Below are 15,961 nucleotides of genomic sequence, written 5' to 3' on the forward strand. Positions count from 1 at the left end.
AGGGCTAGTGTCCAAAATCTATAAAGAACTTAGCAAACTCAACACCCAAAGAACAAATAATCCAATCAAGAAATGGGCAGAGGACATGAACAGACATTTCTGCAAAGATGACATCCAGATGGCCAACAGACACATGAAAAAGTGCTCCATGTCACTCAGCATCAGGGAAATACAAATCAAAACCACAATGAGGTATCACCTCACACCAGTCAGAATGGCTAAAATCAACAAGTCAGGAAATGACAGATGCTGGCGAGGATGCGGAGAAAGGGGAACCCTCCTACACTGTTGGTGGGAATGCAAGCTGGTGCAACCACTCTGGAAAACAGCATGGAGGTTCCTCAAAATGTTGAAAATAGAACTGCCCTATGACCCAGCAATTGCACTACTGGGTACTTGCCCTAAAGATACAAACATAGTGATCCGAAGGGTCACGTGCACCTGAATGTTTATAGCAGCAATGTCCACAAGCCAAACTATGGAAAGAACCTAGATGTCCATCAACAGATGAATGGATAAAGAAGAGGTGGTATATATACACAATGGAATACTATGCAGCCATCAAAAGAAATGAAATCTTGCCATTTGTGACAACGTGGATGGAACTAGAGCATATCATGCTTAGCGAAATAAGTCAAGCAGAGAAAGACAACTATCATATGATCTCCCTGATGTGAGGAAGTGGTGATGCAACATGGGGGCTTAAGTGGGTAGGAAAAGAATAAATGAAACAAGATGGGATTGGGAGGGAGACAAACCATAAGTGACTCTTAATCTCACAAAACAAACTGAAAGTTGCTGGGGGGAGGGGGGTTGAGAGAAGGGGGGTGGCGTTATAGACATTGGGGAGGGTATGTGCTTCGGTGAGTGCTGTGAAGTGTGTAAACCTGGCAATTCACAGACCTGTACCCTTGGGGATAAAAATATATTATATGTTTATAAAAAATTAAAAATTAAAAAAAAAAAGAATTTCTTTCTAAGAGTTAATCACAAGCTGCTGGTCATATGTATTCCACATCAGTCACCTGTTTGCCCCCTTTTTCTTTTCTCATGCTCCCACACATTCAAGTGCAAGGGAAATGTTTTACAAAATGAATGCAGGAAAATCTCAACTAACTTTCTTTTGGAAAGTCCAGAGCTAGTCCAGAGTACCAACTGCTTCTCATATTTTACAGGTTGATTTTTTTACCCTTTTTGAAGACTTCCACCTACGTCAGCTCAGGTTCAACATGACTGTAAGTTAACAATAGTTTCTCCTAGATTAGAAAGGATATGGTGAATAGGTCCCAGAATTGAAGCCAAATTAACAATAATGATGCTAATCCAAGTTAGCAATGAAACAATCCACAAACATGGGCAACAAATACTGGTACCTTAGTATTTTAGGTTAAAAGTGAGTAGTTACTACAATTTATTATAAAAACAAAATGGAATTGAACACTTTGCTCCAATCACTTCTGAAATACCATACGTATTAGAAATATGGTAGAGCATCTCTTCAGAAAAAGCTAACCTTTATAATCCCACAAATCTTAACTGTTCTAATAGGACCTCCAAAATACCACGTTGGATTGCTTGTTTGATTGCAGCCCGAAGTGTCAGCTTATTTCATTGTCCCTCTCCAACGTAATCACAGGACAAAAGGCAAGAACTGATGGCTAAATTAAGAAGAGTCTCATGAGATGTGGGCTGAAGAGGAAGTTCTAACAAAAACCAAGATGTGAATATTGGGGAAGTGTAGCTGAAGTGTGGACTACACATAAAAGATATAGTTGCCAGCTACCTTTCTGGATTCTGTCCTCAGTTAAAAATACTCAGGTCTTTAAGGTGGAACTAGGGGAAGAAGCAGCAGAAGAAAAGCAAAAAAAAAAAAAAAAAAAGTTTCTGAAACCTAGGTTTCCAAAGATATGAGCTTTTACAAAAGATATCACAATAGCTAATAAACAGAGGTCTCACAGGTAAAAACTGACAATGCCTTATACCATTTATTAAATCAGCAAACTATATATTATACAACACTGTATACAGTGTGATCCCAATGTTACAAAAATCGTTGTGTGTTTCAGAATAAACAAACAGGTAACTATGGGGACGCCTGGGTGGCTCAGTTGGTTAAGCAGCTGCCTTCGGCTCAGGTCATGATCCCAGCGTCCTGGAATCAAGTCCCACATCGGGCTCCTTGCTCGGCAGGGAGCCTGCTTCTCCCTCTGCCTCTGCCTGCCTCTCTGTCTGCCTGTGCTCGCTCTCTCTCCCTCTCTCTCTGACAAATAAATAAATAAAATCTTAAAAAAACAAAACAAAACAGGTAACTATGATTATCTCTAGAAGATACAATTACAGAGGACCTAGCATAAATTATGTTCTCTTTGCCTAACTTTTCTTTTTCACATTTTATTTATAATGTATAATTTCATATTTTATGTTTATAATGTGAAATTCAAAGATTTTTATGTTTAAAAATGGGAGACATAACACTTCTTTCCCCCAAATGTGAATATAAACCACAAATAAGATAAAATAAAAGTATTTTATTATTTTTGAAAAAAAAATCAATGAAGAATACAAAGTATAACCAAGGTGTTTTAAGAGTTTTCAGAATTTTTTAAGTTTTAAGAGACCAGGAATTCTGATTGCTATTTTTCACAAGAGTCAGTAGCCATTTACGGAAACTATACATAATTATTGTCAATTATTACAATTAATTCTAATTTGAAATGAGAGAAGATTATATTCTATTTTGCTATTATTCAGAAATTTTGTGTAATTATGTATCTGCTTTTTATATGATTTTCCACCACTGTAGTGCATTTATCCACCTGGAGGTTGAGATTTCTTTTGTGTGTGTGTGTGTGTTATGTTACTCACTCTAGAGTACATCATTAGTTTTTGATGTAGAGTTCCCTGATTCATTGTTTGTGTATAACACCTGCTCCATGCAATACGTGTCTTCCTTCATACCCAACACCAGGTTGAGATTTCTTAGTAGCAAGGGCAGAGAGCCCAAAATGTTATAATGTCTAAACAGGTGAAAAAAAATTGACAGAAAATCTAACAAGAAAAATAAAAATACTGTTCTGAAACATTTAGATTAGATGTTTGTACCTACACTTCCACCTTGTTTTCATACTGATATTCTCTTTTCAAATTGCTATAATGTCATTTTTATTACCAATGGAGATTTTTTAAGAAAGATAGGAACATGAAACTCTACTCTTCACTTCTTTAACCAGAACCTGTCAAGTATCGTATGAAGTAAATATCTTTTTTTTCAATTTATTTATTTTTAGAAAAACAGTATTCATTATTTTTTCACCACACCCAGTGCTCCATGCAATCCGTGCCCTCTATAATACCCACCACCTAGTACCCCAACCTCCCACCACCCCCCGCCACTTCAAACCCCTCAGATTGTTTTTCAGAGTCCATAGTCTCTCGTGGTTCACCTCCCTTAATCAATCTCCATAACTCACAGTTAATTAAACTTTAAATCTTCATAAATACCTAATAATAAAATTATTACATACTCTGCATGCTAGGCTATCTAAATTACTATATATATATATCTTTTAAACTATATTTTTGACTGGCAGCAGCTAAATGGTAAATATTACATACATAAAGACTAGAATTAACCAAATGAGCTTCTTTTTCATTATTTTTGGAAAAAGAGAAAATTATCGATGAAAATATTACTCATGACAGAAAGGAGGAGGAGAAAATGGGTGAGCACAAAGCGAAAGAGGCCAATGGAGAGATGGGTAAAGTTAATTCCCATGAGTCATTTAGCTCAGGGCCTGACACATAAGTGGTCAGAAGAGGTTAACCAAAGAGGTAACAAATTACACTGTGTAGTAAGTTGATAGGGTAGTCTTTTGTAAGAATATAAATAATTTCAGAATGCTGGAAAATAAGTATCATTAAGGCCATAAAAGAGTTGGAAAATCTAGTTGAATGACATCATTTTTCAGATACACTGTAAAATTACAGAGGACTGAAATTTAGGTACATGAACTTTTTGGCCTGCCATTATACAGCATGAAGAGTGTCATAAAGCCACCTCACACTATCATTAATAAAAATCAGAATTTAAATTCTTTCGTTCAACTGCTTAACAAGTTCTGAAGAGCAAAGATGCATAAATACACATGCAGAATACAATAATTATTTTGTCTGTCAATTTGCATTTCATTATCAAAAGAAATAGTATATGAGTAACTATATTATACATAGTACAAATAATGGTAATAGGTGAATGTGTAATTGCATTATATTTTAAAAATATGTTTACTTCATACACCTTTGTATAAAGATAATATATTATAGTTAAATAATATTTTTATGTTCTGTTTAGATACAGGCTCATAGAGAAATTAATATTAAGTCCAGTTAGATTAATTATATAGTATATATAAAAAATTGATTCTTATTAAAATCTTGGGAAGACAAGATTAGACAAAGTATACCTCATAGGTTGGAGCTCCATTTATATACAGACTTCTGACAGAAGAAGGCACTTGTATTTCTTCCAGTTTAGAGAGTACTAAAGTAGCAAGTGTGTAAGATTAAAAAAAAAGTTCTGGAGGTTGTACACAGCAGAAAAATACAGAAGCATGATATAGTCAAGACCATCATTACTTTAAATATTGTAGAAAACCCATTTGATCTAATTAGCCCTAAAAATCCTCAAAAGGAGAGAATGTGTACAATCAATAAAAGTGACTTATTGGTAAGAGATTCAGAAATGCCCTTTACTAATAGACTCCTATCAAAATATTACAAGATTTGTAGGGCACCTGTTAAGCATTTGACTCTTGATTTTGGCTCACGTCATCATCTCCAGGTTGTGAGATCAAGCCCCCAATCAGGCTCCACACTAGGTGTGGCACCTGCTTAAGATTCTCTCTCTCTTGGGGTGCCTGGGTGGCTCAGTGGGTTAAAGCCTCTGCCTCTGGTTCAGGTCATGATCCCAGGGTCCTGGGATCGAGCCCCACATTGGGCTCCCTGTTCAGCAGGGAGCCTGCTTCCCTTCCTCTCTCTCTGCCTACTTGTGATCTCTGTATGTCAAATAAATAAATAAAATCTTAAAAAAAAAAGATTCTATCTCTCTCTCTCTCTCTTCTTTCTCTCTCTTCACCCCTCCCCTCTCTTGCTTTCTCTTTTTGTCTGAAAAAAAAAAATTTACTAAATTTGCAGTGCTTACAAAACATACAGGGTACTTCTTTCATACACATATATTTTACATGCTCATAATGTAAACCAAAACCAAAAGGAAACTTGAACATTTTAAAACTCCAAATAATTATTTCAATGAACAAATTATAGCAAGACATATCAAGCACTTTTTTAATCTTATAAAGAGAATGTTAAGCAATGTCCACTTTTTACCATTCTTCTTTATCAACTAAAGAACTTCTTTATCAACTATCACCTATAGTACTAAGATGTTTATTTATGTAGGAATCTACTTTTTAATGACAAACTCAACTTTCAATTTTTCCGTCTTCTAAGGATAAAAATATATACAGACATTGGACTACTAAGGTGAGATGGCAATGAGGAAGGAAAGGGGTCAGGGAGAGGTTGACAACTGTGACTCCATCTTGCAACTGCCACCATTTTGTAGAGTTCCTGGAAGAGTAGCTAGTTCCTGGATTCATGATATGTCTTCAGGTTTAGATACATGGGAATTTATCTGCCCTGTCCTCAATATTAAGCAAAAGAGGTCAGCTAATCCCCAAGCACTCTATATCAACTGAAATTTCTACACTATTACAAAATATAACAATTTTTATGTTCCCCTACCCTAAAGGCCTCTCACAGTGACACTAAATACCTTCTCAACAATTAGCCAACACAGGACACAAAGTATCTAAAGATTAATTACAATTCTGTTCTGCCTCTTTCAAATTCCTAGGCCATCTTTTAACACCAGATGCACTAAAAATAGAACTAGACAGAATTACTACCGTTACGCAGCTCCCTCAAGCCTAGACTGACAGACAATAATGGGTTTCCTGGGCTTCACTGGATACTGTCACCCTTGGATTCCTGAGTATTCCCTCGAAGCTCAACTGTTAAGTCTCCCCCCAGCTGCAACCATTCCAGACCTTATCTTATGGCTTCAAGAGACCTAAGACGACTTCATACCTTTAAAAAAACAGCTTATCTCTTACCCAACTCTAGGAACCCTAATTACCAACTGCCCTTCTTCACCTTTGTGCATGAACTTCCCAGTACACCTTGGGAATCCTGACCCAAAGGTATGGAGGCCAACGATGCCCCACAGGATATTACAGTCTTCAATTGGACCCTGTGGCGAAAGGTTGGCCTCTCTGCCTCTATGCCCTACCAGCTGCCTCTCTACTCCTTACTGCCACCAAAAACATAGTACCAGACTCTCCCCATAGGTATTAGTCCCACATACAGTTAAAACTCTCTTAGATTCCCAACACACAGAACATCTCTATCTGCCAGTCATATCCTTGCCAGTAGTCATTTCACTCTCTTGTCCTCCTCTCAATCTGCTACCTTACTTCCCTTACCCCTCACATTTTTTTCAGTGAATACTACAGAGTATCCTGCACCATATTTTCCTTGATCATTTCTAATGCAACATCATCAATAAACCCAGTACAGTGTGGATTTGGGAGGAGAGATTTATGAAGGTCTAATTGAGGGATAAATAATGAGTCAGTTAAAAGGATGCAACCCCCTCTGATGGGAATACCAACTCCATTGTTAAGCTGTCCCAAACTATAGCCCAGGGGATTTCCCCCTAAAATATTGCTGGGTATGTAATAACCCACATACATTCCAACAAAGTACAAAATACTCCCTCTTAACTCCCCTCAGTTTAGGATATTAAGATCATTTACATCATGCCCAATGCCTCTAGTCATATATCATTGCTCCTCCCCACTGCTTCAAAGGTGACGTAACCCCATTTGCTTTAATCTCCTTTCCTTGTTTTGAAGTAACTCCTGTCCTCAATTTCTCTTCTTGCATAAGATATGTCCACCTGGGACCTAGTCTGGTTTCTACAGATGTAAATCTCACTTTTGCATTAGCTGATCATTATAATCTACCAAGCTGCAATTCTATTTCATCCACATACACTAATGCTACTGCCCTTTGCCAGGTCATCAAGAACAGAAGACAAATGATGAAACTTACTATCAATACTTGGGGGTCCAGTGATTTTCTGGGGAATAATATATAGAAGTTTCATCAAAGGAATATTTGTAAGAGGTTTTGCTATGATCAAACTAATCCCAAATTCTATCCTTTATTTTTTTTGAAAGACTTGTTTATTTTAGCAAGAGAGAGAGAGAGAATGAGTGGGGGAGGGGGCAGAGGGAGAGGGAGAGAGAGAATACTAAGCAGCCTCCACACCCACACAGAGCCCAATACAGGGCTCTATCTCGGGACTACGAGATCATGACCAGACCTAAAACCAAGAGTCAGGTGCTTAAGCAGCTGAGCCACCCAGGTGCCACCCCCCAATTCTATCCTTACTGTAATCTCAATAAACCTTATATTGCAGGACCCCTACCTCCCTTCTGTACCAACTCTTCCTTTCTCCTCATCAACAGCACCACTCTGAACAATAAAACAAGAGCAATTGAATCTTGGTGTGCTTCTGAAGGATATGTATTTATCAGTAGCAGCCCATTTAATTATCTTTCCTATACGGGCAATCCTTATGGAAGAATAACTAACAAAACCTTAGCCTTCAAAAGTGTTAAAACAATGCTTGGATCACTGGACAATGTACCCTAGGATTCATATAATCTAATCTGCCTATCCTATCCACTGTCTCTCATAGAACCCTAAGGGCTATAGGTATAGTAATTATTAGAACTGGTCTGGCCATAGGTATGTTGGCCCCTTGGGGAAGATTTGCTTATCATAAAGCCATCCTGTGTAATCTAACGAACATTCTAGAGGAATTATCCCACTATACTGCTTCAGCCCTATAAAACTTACAATTATCCTTGGACTCCCCTGCTTCAGTGGTCCTAGATAATCAAACTGCATTCGACTACTGGCTGGTAGAACTAGGAGGTGTCTGTGCTCTTGCTAATATCTCTTGTTGCACCTGGATAAACACTTCCTCCAAAGTGGAGGAAGGCCTCTTGGCTTCACGATATCAACAATCCCATCGTTAGTGAAATTTGGAATGATATTAAAATTATATACCACCCACCCAATGTCTTTAGTTGGTCACCTGAAAAAACAGGAAACATCCTTCAATCGGGACTACAATTGGGATTAAGTATCTTCTTGCTATTCAAATACTCTTTTGCTTGTTTCCAGAAGTGCCTTTTTCTCCTCTTCAGCTCCCAAGCTTCTAAGTCTACTGCTCCAACCCTATGTTGTTATACCCCTTATCTATAAAGAGCAGGATGGACCCCAAGCATTAGCTAAGCACTTGGCAACAAGGGACTCTACCATAATGAGTTTGCTCACCATAATTGGCCATCGTGATGACTCACACACCAATGATCAAAAAGAGGAAATGAAGAGGAAAAGGAGGGAAGGAACACAACAATTCTGACTCCATCTTGCAACTGCCACAGTTGTGTGGAGTTCAGAGAAGAACAGCTACTTCTTGGAATTGTGATAATCATCTTGAGATTTAGACATCTGGAAAATTCCCCCCTGTCCTCCCACCCCACCCCGGGACCCACAATCCTGAGCAAAAGAAGTCAACTAATCCCTGAGCACAATGTACGAACTGAAATTTCTCCTCTGCTGTGGTTTAAAAAAAAAAAAAAACAAAAAACACCATTTTCTCTCACCCTTTTTGGACAAGCACATGGATTGAGTTGGGTTGTCCTGCCTAGTTTTTAACCCTAAATAAAGATTTGTGTCCTTTTTCCTCACTCAGAGGCTCACTGCTGAAGTTTTTCCTGAGCAGCACACATTTTTTCCCCTTTAATATGTTTCCCTTTACCTTTACTGAAACAATCATTGGAGTTTCTGTGTCTGGATAGCTAGGTGGCCACTTTCAAGACTGCCCATATATAGCACTGATTCTCCATTTAAGCAAGTATCATTTTGGGGTTTGTTTTTTGTTTCCTTAACTAAGAAACAGGTTGAGCTCTCTGGTTTTTGGTAAACTTTCTTTGCTCCTTAAGCCTCCCCATTCTTTCATCCCTTTCTTCTGCTTCATGACACCAGTGAACTAATACTGGGGGAAAAAAATTGCTAAATCATAATTAGGAAGAGGTTTACTTGAGTGTTGTCTCTGGCTGCTATTAATTGTCATGAAGTTACTAACCACATTCAAATTTACCTCTCCCCTTTTTGGATATTTTAAGTACAGGTAATAACACATAAATTAGAATATGTGGACATTTTAGATGGTATAGTAGTGAATGACTGTTTTCAATCTCTGGGGATGCTTGGTGATAAAAAAATAGGGACAACCAGGTTAAAAATAGGAATAAAACTGAAACAAAACAAAACAAAACAAAACAAAACAAAAACCTCTCTATTTACTTGGGTATAGGAATCCATAACATATTACCAAGACAAGCTCTGTCTGGACTCTGGAAAATTTCAAGAACGGCTACAACCACCCATCTTTTCCTGAAATATATTTCTGCCTAGAAGCATAGGGAGCAACAAAATGACTACTCACCATCTATTTCTGCATGGTGATTTTATGACAAGATATGTTCTTTAATATTCTGGAGCTCAAATGTACATTTACAACAAGCCCTCAAGCTTTTCTTCTATTTCAAAAATAATGAAAAGTGCCTATAAAAAGTCCCATATGTTAGGCAACTGAAAATATTCTCCAAAAGTGCAGAGAATAGCTTTATCTGCAACTATTATTAACATAATAATGTCTTTTTTCTTGGTCAAAGAAAAGTTGCAATTTTCCTCAAAGTAATAGCTCTTTGTGTTTAAGTTTATCTCCTTAAGTCTGTAACAAAAGTGCAAAAGGTCTGTCACCAAACCATAATAAAGTTGATCATTTCAGCGGCCTATTACCTAGAGGTAGCAGTCACTAGACACACTGAAAGAAACATTTAAGCAAGGAAACAATTTCAGAGAATGACTTACCCTCCTTTAATATAATCAAGGAATGAAACTTCTGTTTCTACCAAAAAAGAGAGTAAGGTTACCTGAAAAAGAAAAGAAAAACAAGGTAGAATTACCTACTAGTACTAACTGCAACCCCAAATGGACTTCATTCTAAGTATTAGAGAGGAACTCATATTTCATATTAGAGAGAAATATCACATTCTGAAAATCAATAACAATATTATTCTTTATTAAAATCTGCCAGGAATGATTGCTCTTACATTTAAAATGATCAGAATGAAAGGGACCCCCAAAATTAACTAATTCCTTTCTATGACCAGTTTCCTTCCTTTGAAGAATAGTATGAAAATTGTCCACAAGGAAACTGTGTTACTTCTCATTTTAGATGAAAGGAAAGATGAAAGGAGCTGAAAAATAGTTAAAACTAAAAAACCAGAATCAGTGAGTTAAGTCTTATAAAGGGAAATGTGTGTTTTTGTCATGGTCCTGCAATGGGGCTATCTAATATTTTAAGTGTCTTGCAGTATAGAAATCTTTAAAAGAAAATTGGGGAGATCTTAGATTTTGCTTCTCCTAAGAAAATTTAATCTCACAATAAAATCTTCAGTGTATTATAGAAGAATTGTCATGAAGATTAAAAGTACATCATAGGTAGTACATACAGTCAATAATACCGGAGTAACATTGTATGGTGACATTTGGTGACTACACTTAACTGTGATGAATGTGGAGTAATGTACAGAATTATTAAATCAGTATGTTGTACTCTTGAAACTGTAACATTGTTTTTAGTTACACACCAATTAAAAAAAAGGTACACCTGAATTCTCCAAAAAAAAAAAAAAAAAAAAAGGACTAGGATAATTTTAAGATTTTTCACATATTCAAGATACATTCATCTTTGTACCTTTGGGTACTGATTTAGCCCAGCATCCTACAAGGCTGTAAATTTGAACACACCATGAATAAGTGCTTTCTCATGCCAAGAGTTTTAATAGGTAAGTGTGGCCTGTAAAGAGTATAGTATTTCTTACTGACACTTAAACTTTTTCATGACTAGTTGATTCTTTCTGGTGTGATTCCACTGAATAAGGATTTCACGAGCAAACTTCAGCTTCCCTCAGAAGCCATATGGTCCCATGGACAACTTGCAAGAAGCTGGGTAACTACTTTTCATAGGGTATTTTCCATTTCAATCATCCCACAGCAAGTTCAGTTTTCTATTATACCCCTTCATACTCAAATCTTAATTTAAAGAGCCTCCTCTTAGGTTCTAGACTGTGTAAAATACATTTTTCATTCGTTTATTTGACTCCTTAGTGAATAACATAAAATTTGACTTACTGTTCCTGAATTAGTATATTTTTTCTTTTTTCCTTTTTTTTTGGGATTCACCACCTTGAAAAGCAGATAAAACAAATACACTGTGTTAGGTTTTACACAAAAATTTTTATAAAATGTGTAGTTCAAACTGCTGCCTTCACTCCTGATGCATTTGCTCATTTACAAATGCCTTTAGTATGACTGCTGGACAGTCCTTCAACCAAAACTTCTCTACAAAATTTACTGGTGACCTTCTTCTTTGTGTGTGTGTGTGTGTGTGTGTGTGACCATCTTTTTTAAAACTACATTTTTTTCAGTACTATTTTCTCAATTATTTTATGCATTGATTATCTTTATCCATCTGTATCTTCTTGATGTGAGAGAGAATTTAACATCCTAGGTCCTAAATAATAATGACTGCTTTGTAGTAAACTATAAACAGGTAAAGAAAAGTATAGCCAAGATACATAACTTTTTTGTTATTAGGTTAAAAACACTAACATAGCAAATCACCCAAATTATGTACATACATAAGGATTCTGTTACTCTATTGCTGTCAGGGGTAGTAATTTCCACCAGATACTGAGTCTAGGTAGTAATTAGTAAAAGTCTGGTTTGTGGACCAAGATTTAATTTCTGACCATTTATTCCATTAGGAAATATTACTGCACTCCTATATTGTAGAAGACATGGAAGAATATAGGGAATATAAAGATGAGTAAGACCTGTCAATCTAACAGGATAAATAAAAATAAATAAAGGAGAAAATCCTTTAGCACATCCTAAACCAAAACACACATGGAAGCATTTAGACAGGCAAAAAAAAGTTAAAAGAATTTATGGCAAGTATTATTTGAATAAAACTTTATTAACTTAAGGAAAGGCTACAATAAAAAGGGATGGACATAACTGTCTAGAAAGAGGAAAAAGTAACTAGCCCAAGGTGGCTGGAGCAGAGAGCAAACACATATTATTTCAACGAATCCAAAGGACTGCAGGTACTTGGAGCCAGCAGGAGACACTCCCGTCTCCATGCCTGGGAGCTTGTGCAAGCTTCGAGATCCCACAAGGGCCCTGTATGCTGCTCTAGCCCCCTCACAGCTGCAGTCCACCAATAGTCCTATGGGTCCAGGGTCCCAGGAGTAAACAATCCTGTCTGCAATCATCTAAATCCTAAAAGGGCCTAATACTTACTTAATTCCAGCTCCTTCCAGCCACAGTTTGTGAGTAATCCTGCTGGCACAAAGACCCACCAAGAGATGTTCATGTCTGCACCTTAGAAGACCACGAAATATCCTTATATTTATTTGGTCCCAGCCCCTCGGACCATGGTCACAAAGCAATCTAGCCCACCCAGGGACCTAGTGGGGACATGCCCGTCTGTGCCTCCAGAGCCAGTACAGACCAAAGTCTTAAGTATGGTACCCAATACAGCCATGGGACTCGGGGCTGACCCTTCTAGGTATGGTCCAGAGCCAGTCCTGCCTACTTAGAGACCCACATAGGGATCGAGGGGAGTCCTCCAAGACACTTGGCAGGAGCCACACACGCCTTCACATTTAATAAGAGGTCATCTGGCTGAGGACCTAGCTGTGCAGCCTGAAAAGCAACCCTGGTTCAGAGTCACCCTCCTGAACAAAGTGCTGGAGCCAGTCTCATGCACAGGGGCCGGACAGAGTCCATGCCCGCTCCAGCTGCTGGTAACAAGCACCCCCAACCATGGATGCTACTACAGACCCACTAGCCTCAAAAGCAGCTTTAGTTCAGCGTGACTGCAGGACTCTGCAGGTCTGGAGGTCATCTCATCAGCTCAGGAACTGACAGGAGAAGGTCTTTGTCTGCCAAAACCAGTCTGTAAAGCTGCAGGGGTTTTTTTAAAAGCTCAGGTATAATGCTGGAAATCTAGAAGCCCAAAGGTGGGCAGAGAAAGCAGACATCCATACAAGGATAAGCTATCTTATATTACTTTCATTGCCTGTTTAGAGCCTTAATAGTCATTCCTTGGAAAGCCCAGATAGAAAATTGATCCATTACTCCATCTTTGTTGTGGCCTGGGAAGTTTAATCTGCAATATCTCATACTCTACTAAGTAAAATACTATATGTAGCCATTATCATGACACACTAAACATATTTCATGGGTTTGTCTCCCGTTAGACATGGAGGTTTTGTTTTTTGTTCTTTGTGTTTTTTTTGAGGGGGAGAGAAAATCTTAAGCAGGCTCCACGACTAGTGCAGAGCCCAATGTGGGGCTCGATCTCAGAGCCCTTAGACCATGCCTGAGCTGAAATCAAGAGTCAGATGCTTGACCGACTGAGACACCAAGGTGCCCATAGGCACTGAAATTTTTAACCATCTATGTATCCCCAGGGCCTTAACAGAGAACATGGAATGTAAAATCCATGTAATCAATAGTTTATTTCCAGTGAATGAATGAATGAGGGAATGAATGGAATGTTACTGCTTTAGCTTAGTAAGAAGATGTTAGAAGATGGAAAGTGTTCCACTCCTAACTTAAATGAGGTCAATATTAGTGTCAACCTGGCAGGAAAAGAGTTACCATTATTAACTGATACTGAGATATTCTCCTTTGCCTTTGATGTCTGTTAAATAAAAACATTAAAGAGAATGTGCGGTAACTTAGCCCAAGTATTAACAGTGCCCGAACATACCATGTGCTCAATACATATCTGGTAGTTAACTGGCAAGGTAGGTTTAAGGCAGAAAGAGCTACTGTACTTGCTTTAATAACCTGGATTTCTTTAATGACTGAATTATATTTTGTCATTCCATTCAGTCTTCAAGTGAACTACAATGAAGGTGCTCAAACATACGAAGGAGACCACAGTTCATTTTAAAACACCAAGCTGACATAATGAAAATGCACTGTTCTTCTCTTTTTACTAAAAAGGTATTGGGGAGGAGGTTGGTAGAAAGGCAAAAAAGAAAAAAAAAAAAAAAAACAAAAAAAAACCTGTGAGGTTTGTGGAAAAAAAAAACTTAAAAAAAAAAAATAACAGAAAGTTTTGGGAGACCTGGTGGCTCAGTGGGTTAAAGCCTCTTCCTTCGGCTCAGGTCATGATCCCAGAGTCCTGGGATCGAGCCCCGCATCGGGCTCTCTGCTCGGCGGGGAGCCTGCCTCCCATTTTCTCTGTGCCTGCCTCTCTGCCTATTTGTGATTTCTGCCTGTCAAATAAATAAATAAAATCTTTTTAAAGAAATAAAAATAACAGTTTCATAGGCAAGAATTTTTAGATTTCTCAAAATAGAGTTAAAAGACCATGAGACTTGAAAAGAAATAATATAATACCATTCAGTCTCAGAAACAAGTCTGTTCAATAAGTTGGAAGATTTTTACATGTATTGGTAGTTGGTTATATTTTGACAATTACCCTTTGCAAAATCTAGACTTTTAAAGCATAAATTTACTTATTCCAGAGGAAAATAATAAAATATAATTCCTCTTACCTCATATACGTTGAATTGCGATTGTCCTCTAGAAAGTTCCCTATAGCTTGTGGTAAATTCTCCAATGAAATCATGACTAAATTTAAGGGGGAAAATATATAGTATTAGCTTTCATACATTTGTCAAATATACTTTTTTTAAGTTTTCTACAGATGCATGGTTTAATCGTGAAAAAAATGCTTAATATTACTATGAGCATAACTTAATAACTTATTTTAAGAGACTCATACATAACTTCATTGTTCTTTAACCCAAAATTATATACACTCAAAAATTATATTTTGTTAGCATTCCAATAATTTTTAATTTATCCCACCAATATTAATATTTCAAACCAGTATTTTAGTTTTAATCACTCATATCTAAAAACACTGTATCATCTACGCTACCAAAATGATTAACAATTTCTTAGGATGAAAGCTTAAGACACTCAAAAACTTATTACTTATATCAATAATTACAAATACAGTATATAGAATTCTCTGAACTTTGTTATGACCAAGATGTAATAGGACATTATTTTTTAACATGGGATTAATAGTCACCAAGCTTTATTTTTGATAATAGCTTCAAAGTACATTGCTAATACCAACATGGTTATTCCGAATTTTCTTCACATTAAAGCAATCATAATTGTCTTCTCAGAAAGCAGACCTTCTACATATGCCTTCTTAGTTTAGATGGGGAGGGATAGGACTGTGTAAGCATGCATTAGTGCTCACTATAAAAACCATGTCAATGTGATTACTGAAGTTTACCTAAGGAAGTTTACAGAGGAAGAAGATAAAGCAGATAAAGACTCTAGGAACTAAAGTGGTAAACACACCATAAGGGATGTCTCTGCTGTTTATATCATAGAATTTAAGCTTGGCCCATACACTTTGCAAACACAAGGTGTTTGTTACCATTAAATAAACACACACACACACAAACACACACACATAAATGTGTATTATAAATAAATAAATATAAATATATAGAAATGTATTTATATGTGTTTTATAATTTTTAATTTATAATTTTAGAGTTAAAAAATACATATGAATATGTTTAATGATTAGTTGTAAAGAACTGATGACCAGAGACAAGCAACAAAAAAACTGTTATCTAGCCAA

The 15,961-nt window shown here is 36.9% G+C and overlaps 1 protein-coding gene across 1 annotated transcript in view; it reads right to left on the reverse strand.

Annotated features, from left to right (window-relative positions):
* Nucleotides 1-15,961, reverse strand: part of CPNE8 (copine 8) — a 219,592-nt gene that overhangs the window by 56,938 nt on the left and 146,693 nt on the right. Inside the window, exons 11-13 of the mRNA XM_044227148.1 lie at nt 14,847-14,922; nt 11,401-11,454; nt 10,075-10,136 (exon numbers count right to left, since the gene is read on the reverse strand). Of these exons, the coding sequence (XP_044083083.1) occupies nt 10,075-10,136; nt 11,401-11,454; nt 14,847-14,922 (192 nt within the window). The remainder of the gene's footprint in view (nt 1-10,074; nt 10,137-11,400; nt 11,455-14,846; nt 14,923-15,961) is intronic.

This window comes from Neovison vison, chromosome 12 (assembly GCF_020171115.1).
Source record: "Neovison vison isolate M4711 chromosome 12, ASM_NN_V1, whole genome shotgun sequence".
In the NCBI taxonomy this organism is placed as follows: domain Eukaryota; kingdom Metazoa; phylum Chordata; class Mammalia; order Carnivora; family Mustelidae; genus Neogale; species Neogale vison.